Consider the following 7,500-nt stretch of genomic DNA (forward strand, 5'->3'; position numbering starts at 1 on the left):
ACTCACCACACGCCCCATTGAGAACGAGAACCACATTATAGAGACCATGAGGAGGTTATCCCATGTGACTCTACCCTCCCTAGCAACCGGGCCATTTTGGTTGCTTAGGAGACCTGGCTGGAGTCACTCGGCACGCCCTGGATTCAGACTCGCGACTCCAGGGGTGGTAGTCAGCATCAATTCTCGCTTAACGACCCAGGCCCCCACTGCATTTTGACTATTTAAATGGAGTCATTGCCATTCTTTATTGCGCAAACACATTTAATTAGGCTTCACTCACTCTTTATCATGTTGACATCATTGGCTCCGTCTCCGATAGCCAGAGTACAAGCCTTCTTGTACCGTTTCACCAGACTGACCACGTTGGCCTTCTGTTTGGGGGTCACTCTGCAACAGATCACCGCACTGCATTCACACGCCATGTCAACAAAGTCCTCCTGTCTCTTTTGTTTCTCCCAGTCGTCGATGGGTTGGTTGATGTCCTGAGGGTGGCTGGGGTTGGCAAACCGTTTGCCGAGCTTCTTCAGGCGGAAACGACGACGTTTCTTTTTCTTCTCGTACAGGATCTCATTCTGCACAGAAAGGAGACGCCTTATGCCACTAACATTACACGGATAACAGTTTAAGATACAACTCTAAAATGTCATCCATTGATCCAATCAGTGCATGAGGAACGTACCAGCCAGCCTCCGGTGATGATGAGGGCGTTCTTGCCAGGCTCTGTGAAAAACACCTCCTTGTTCTTCTTATTCCTGCCTTGAGGGTCGCTGCGTCTGTTCGCCTGTCTGTTCCTCAGCTGTTCGCTGAGAAATTAAGAGAGAGTACCGATTAAAGCACAGACAGCATACTCACAGATGAGGTCACTGATGATGTCATAATCAGCAAACCTACTTCACGTCCTCTCCAAAGTGGATCTTCATGTCATCGGTCAGCAGCTGGCACGAGTAGCCGATATTTTCAGCCGTCTCTAAATGCACGATCAACAAAATCAACGTTCAATACTATAATCAAACATAATTGCCATTAATATAACAGAGTATTTCAGGATTACCCGCTCACCTTTCTTGTCGCCAGTCAGAACCCAGATCTTGATGTCAGCCTTGGCTAGTTTTGCGATGGTCTCCGGAACGCCGTCCTGAAGTTTGTCTTCAATGGCTGTCGCACCAATCATCTGAACAGACACAAACAAACGAGAAATGTATAAATGACTGACCTCTTGAAAGAGTTTAGGTACAATGAGAAGCAGATAAAATGTTTACAGTAATATGATAAAAGACAATAAGTCTTCTCAAGATAAATAGTGTTTTTTTTCCACTTGGGAATATTTTCAGGTTCAATACAAGTTTAGCTCAATCAACAGCATTTGTAGCATAATGTTGATTAACACAGAAAAGCATTTTGTCTCTTTCTTTGTTTGATTAAAACATAAAAGCAAAAATCTCGATTACATTAGGCACTTACACAGATCAGCCACAACATTAAAACCACCTGCCTAATATTGTGTAGGTCCCCCTTGTGCCGCCCAAAACAGCGCCAACCCGCATCTCAGTATAACATTCTGAGATTATATTCTTCTCAGCACAATTGTACAGAGTGGTTATCCGAGTTATCGTAGACTTTGTCAGTTCAAACCAGTCTGACCATTCTCTGTTGACCTCATCAACAAGACATTTCAGTCCACAGAACTGTCACTCACTGGATGTTTTTTGTTTTCGGCACCATTCGGAGTAAATTCTAGAGACTGTTGTGTGTGAAAATCCCAGAAATACTCAAACCAGCACGTCTGGCACTGAAATAAAAAAAAAATTCCCCATTCTGATGGTTGTTGTGAACATTAACTGAAGCTCCTGACCTGTATCTGCATGATTCTATGCACTGCTGTCACACGATTGGCTGATTAGATAATCGCATGGCATGATTAATGGTTCCAGACGGGCTGGTTTGAGTATTTCTGTAACTGCTGATCTCCGATATATGGGTCAGCCGATATTAGACTTTCACCGAAATATCGTAGTGGCGTATATTTTATAGACATGCATAGATATGAAAACTTTTTTCAGAACATATAAAGCAGAAAACAATGCTTTAGGATCAGTGTCATAACGTAGTTTGTCCAGCAGAGTGCGCTCCGACTCAACTTTTTACTGACGGTGGTTCTGCTGACAGGGCGGAGTTAAGTGGTGTCTTCTTGGTAAGCTGCTAACTAGTTTGTATAATACATACTGGAATGTTAATAAACAATGACCCCATCGTTTTCCCTTTTCAATATAACTAATATAACATTAACCCTGTCCCTGACAACCAGGTCACATGTTTGCTATGTTAGCCAGCTATAGTTAGTCAGTAATGTAAACATCAGAGCGTCTTTTTGCAGCTCAGCAGACAACGGTGCGGTGGTGGATTGTGTCTGTTGAGTGTTGATTTCACGCTATGTTGTTACCTAGTTGGTGAGACGCAATGCTGGTCCATCTTTTACTCTCCGTGACAACGAGCTTATAGCAAACTTGCTAACCACGTAGCTACTTTCATTGCTTGTCATCTGAGTGGAAGCTAATGTGTAAACTGTTTTGTTCAGGATTCACAGTTTGTTGCCCCCTTCAACCGAACAATTCCAGTCATTGCATTTATAAAATGTAATATTTAAAAGTCTTGATTTCCACTGTTGGAAGTTTCCCCAGAATACAGTGTAACACCGCTGCCGCAGTTTATCTCTTGACTCGGCAGGTGTAAATGGTACTTGTTTTACAACCTGCCAATAATTGACTGGCAGTGTTATTTGACTGATACTAAACAGTACTGATGTTTAATTTGCTATTTATTTATTCTTTATTTTCTCAGTGTTCATTTCTAGAGTTTGTTGACACTGTATAATAATAATAATGTCAAATATTCTTTGATAAAAATATTTTTTTAAGAAAAGCAGCCTTCTGTGTATCTTTGCATAGTCATATCGGTGCAAAATCAGTGAACAATCCACATAGAAATGGTCTGTTTTCATTCCAGCTCAAAAATTAACAGCCATATATCGGTAATCGATAAAATTTCCCCCTCTAAAATCGGTCTCAAAAGTCCCATATCGGTCGGACTCTACAAACAACAGTCTCTAGAACTTACTCAGAATGGTGCCAAAAACTAAAAACATCCCGTGAGCGACATTTCTGTGGACAGAAATGTCTTATTGATCAGAGAGTTCAACAGAGAATGACCAGACTGGTCTATGGTAACTCAGATAACCACTCTGTACAATTGTGCTGAGATGAATATAATCTCAGAATGTTATACTGCGATGCAGGTTGGCGCTGTTTTAGTGGCATGAGGGGGACATACACAATATTAGGCAGGTGGTTTTAATGTTGTGGCTGATCGGTGTATAATGTAAGGAAATGGGGCCAGTCCATATACACTAAAATACACAATCTTTAAAAAGTATGGCCAAAAGATTCACACACATCTGTTAATCTGCTCAACAGTAATGGCCAACATGTTGAAAATGCTAAAAAGAAAAAAAAAATCTTAATTCATTACCAGAAGGTTATTTTCGATCTCCTCGTACACGCGGTCCAGAGCTTCCTCGCGGTTACCCATGGAAATGCTAGCGGCCTGATGTTTCATCGACCAGGCGTCGAAGTCTGCTTGACCGATGTCCTTGTAACAGAGACACAGAGTCCGCAGAGTCTCATTTGCAAAGATCTATGGGAGAAATTCACAATTATTATTTTTTTTTATAATTCCCATTTTACTCTGTGGTGATTGTTATTTGATTGTCATTAATGTAATATAGTCATTTTTTGTATTTAATCAGCAGAGAAATAATATTTTATAATTTATAGCAACAAAGTATTTATAATTTAAAATATATAATTTATAGCGATAATGGCTATAAATTCAAAACTAGCATGATGTACAAATACAAATCGGCATTTAGTTTGGTTTTCTAAGACTTTGCAACAAAGTTTTTTTTTAACAAATTATAATGCTTTTTTTTTTTTTCTTTTGATTTTGGGGTTTGTTTGTTTTGTTTTTGTCATCATGTGCACAGGGTAACAAGTTACACTGTACAATCAAATTCTTACTTTGTTAGTCCGCCCAATGTTCAGCAAAAAATATAAAAATAATAATAAAGAAAAAGTATAAATTACACAATAGAAAATATAAGAATTTCCTATATATACACACACACACACACACACACACACACACACCAATATACATCATTATATATATGGTAGGATTTAGTGCAATTAATTTAGTGCCAGTAATGTGCAAATATATGAACCACAGACATTTACAAATTTGCTTATTAACCATAAACAGCCTTAACCTCAATTAACTATTTACAAGGTCTTTTTTTTATTTTAGTTGTAATTCTAATTATTCTCAATGGTTATTGTTATTACATTCACATTACTGTAAAACAGTCATTTAAATTATTTTTTAAATCAGTATAAATCAAAGGCAGTACATTTAAAACTACCACAATGCCCAAATACTTTATAAATGATCATTTTTTGCATTTTGGTAATGAGTATTTAGGGTGAAAATGTGCTTAATTGTCATAAAAATAATGACGCTTTATAATCTGATGTATATGTTTTGATTTTGGGGTGAAATATGACAAACTTTCCAGAGATTTACCCAATTATTGTCATATAACATAAGTTGAAATTTGAAAGAAGATTCTTCTAATAAAAACGATCAATCATTGACCATAAGGGCATGTTTTTAATCATAACGGCATGCTGGATTTAATTGCATTTAATAAATGTTGGTCCTCACGTCCAGAGATTCCTGAGTCGTCTCTTTATGCTGGGAATTTGGATCGAGTCGCTGGTAGATCACAGTGTCTGCGCCCTTACAGTACAGCCGAATACGACCATCTGGAAACTTCACTGTAAACACAAACAGAAGAGTGAGAAAGCGAGTGATAGAAACAGAAGAAGAGATGATATAGAGAGAGAGAGAGAGAGAGAGAGAGAGAGAGAGAGAGAGAGAGAGAGAGAACTCACGGATGATGGACATGCGCTTGCGGTCGCTGTTGAAGTCGAGCAGCGCGAGCACCTCGTAAGTTTCCTCTTTACCCATCTCACTGATAGTGATGGTGTCCTGCGTTCGGGACAGAAACACAAAGCCGAAGTTCCGTGCGGCTGTTACCAGAGCGCCCTCATCGGGAGACGCCGCCTGGTACACAAGATCATCTAAACACAGAAAGGAAAGGGTATAAATTCACAAACTGACAATAATTCACCATAAACCAGATACAACATTTCTAGAAAATGTCACCTGCGAGAAGACGATGACTGAAGTTTATAGCTTTGTGCATGCTATGATAGTACTCAGACTATTTTGGTATTATGCATAATGTACACTGCTCACAGTATGCACATTTCTATATGCATAAAATACCCGTATAACCCACTACATGTGCCAAAATCTGCATGTATACTGCTTAGTATACTATGATGATTACTATATCCCACAATGCAATGCGCTCGACTTGACCATCCATTTGAGCAATATAAAATTTTTCTTGATTGTCAGAAGTTATTTTAACTAGAGCTGTCAAAATTAACGCATTAATGCATGCGATTAATTTAAAAGGTATAATGCGTTAATTTTTCATAATCGCGAATAACACATTACAGTGTTAATACAGTATAAACCAGCATAAACACTGGTTGAAAGGGTGAAACATTTGCGATGTGTCCGCACTATATTGTTACATATTTCCTTCTTAGGAAATAAATGCATTTTGACAGGAAATTATGTGTATTGAAAGTCAAATTGTAGCACTTTCAAAATCTGCGATTAATCGCGATTAACTGCGAAAAAATTATGCGATTCCTCGCACTTTTTACATTATATATATAATGTAAAAAATGCAAGGAATCGCATAATTTTTTCGCAGTTAATCGCGATTAATCGCATCCTTTTTCGCAGTTAATCGCGATTAATCGCAGATTTTGAAAGTGCTACAATTTGACTTTCAATACACATAATTTCCTGTCAAAATGCATTTATTTCCTAAGAAGGGAAATATGTAACAATATAGTGCGGACACATCGCAAATGTTATATATATATCGACCGACAGCACTAATTTTACCACAAAATTGTCCAAAACCAGTTTTCGTTGATTAATCGCGATTAGACGTTGTACATTAAAACAAACATTGAAATATAATTATAACTCTATTATTTACTTTATAATTTGTCACAAAGCACATGCAAGAAAATAATTGTATTTTTAATTATTTACATATGTACCTTTAAATGTTCTGTTTTTTTGCGAATAGAGTTAATTAGACACATTTATAAGTATATTAATATATATTAAATGCCATAAAATCAATGGACACGCTGTAATTAAAAGTTGGGTAAAATCTTCTGGCATTTTCCAGTGAACTTTTTTTTATATAGCAGGATCTAGTGGGCAGATTTAATTAATATCAGTCTTTATTGGCAAAATAAATCCCGCTCAGAGCGGAATTCGAACCGGCGTCACCGGTATGGGAGGTGGGCACATTAAAGAGGAGGCTAAAGGCTACAGCGCCTAGCATCAGTCGCTAGTGCGCCTCTTGAGGCCTGGGGAGTGAGGTTTACACACTGTACAGCTACCTACCAGCTGGTTACCATTACACACACATTGGGTTTCTCTCATGTGGTTTCGCTTTTGACCCTGGTACAGATGACAGTGAGCGTTTTTGTGCAATGCGAAGAGATATAGTAGCTTGCCCGCATCTCTCCCACACCTGGCTCGCCACTTGTGTGTGAAGTCTCCATTCTCTGTACAGTAAACCCACTCCAGTGTTTATTATGCCCGTTGTGGTTAATGAACAAGCGTGCAATACTCCAAACAATCAGTTTCTGTGCTAGGATGTCCTGGACATTTTTATTTGCCCATTTTAGTCACGAGAAGTGATTTTAATTGCGTCATTTATTTTCAAAGTTTTTAACGTTTTAAAATCGCAGAAATAAACGCGCTAAATTCCCAGCCCCAGAAAACACATAATAACCCTATTTATTTCTGAGATGATAATGGCACTAGGTGATTTCTTTGGTCTCCTCACCATTTTTATGTTCTACCATGACAGTGTGACACAAGGACAACAGCTTGAAGAACTCCAGTATTGCCGGGTCCTTCTTCAAACAGATACAGGAAATTAGGAAACTGTCTGAAAACTGGAAGCTCTTGTCAGCGTACTTATTCCAGCTGAAATCTGCAGGCTACAAAATCAGAGAGAAAAACATTTATTTTTTTTAATGCATGACATTGTGACTAAAAGTTGAGACTATACGCGTACATTAAGGAAACTAAATGTTAGTTGAATGCGGTAATGTGTATATACATACCTTTGCATGATCCAAGGACACACCATCAGCACTGGTGGGCTCGCCTAAAGATAAAAAAATAAACATTATTTTTAAATGATTTAATATTTTCCTACCAAGAAGGGCAGCAAATGCTTAGATAAAGATGGAAACGTCATGATAAACTAGGTTT

General features: G+C 38.1%; 1 protein-coding gene across 1 annotated transcript in view; it reads right to left on the minus strand.

Annotated features, from left to right (window-relative positions):
- Window positions 1-7,500, minus strand: part of atp8b1 (ATPase phospholipid transporting 8B1) — a 40,927-nt gene that overhangs the window by 4,537 nt on the left and 28,890 nt on the right. The window contains exons 14-22 of the mRNA XM_052105025.1: window positions 7,350-7,393; window positions 7,067-7,223; window positions 5,007-5,195; window positions 4,777-4,889; window positions 3,526-3,690; window positions 1,060-1,171; window positions 892-967; window positions 680-803; window positions 281-572 (exon numbers count right to left, since the gene is read on the minus strand). Coding sequence (XP_051960985.1) covers window positions 281-572; window positions 680-803; window positions 892-967; window positions 1,060-1,171; window positions 3,526-3,690; window positions 4,777-4,889; window positions 5,007-5,195; window positions 7,067-7,223; window positions 7,350-7,393 — 1,272 coding nt within the window. The remainder of the gene's footprint in view (window positions 1-280; window positions 573-679; window positions 804-891; window positions 968-1,059; window positions 1,172-3,525; window positions 3,691-4,776; window positions 4,890-5,006; window positions 5,196-7,066; window positions 7,224-7,349; window positions 7,394-7,500) is intronic.

The sequence above is a fragment of the Xyrauchen texanus genome, chromosome 34 (assembly GCF_025860055.1).
Source record: "Xyrauchen texanus isolate HMW12.3.18 chromosome 34, RBS_HiC_50CHRs, whole genome shotgun sequence".
In the NCBI taxonomy this organism is placed as follows: Eukaryota; Metazoa; Chordata; class Actinopteri; order Cypriniformes; family Catostomidae; genus Xyrauchen; species Xyrauchen texanus.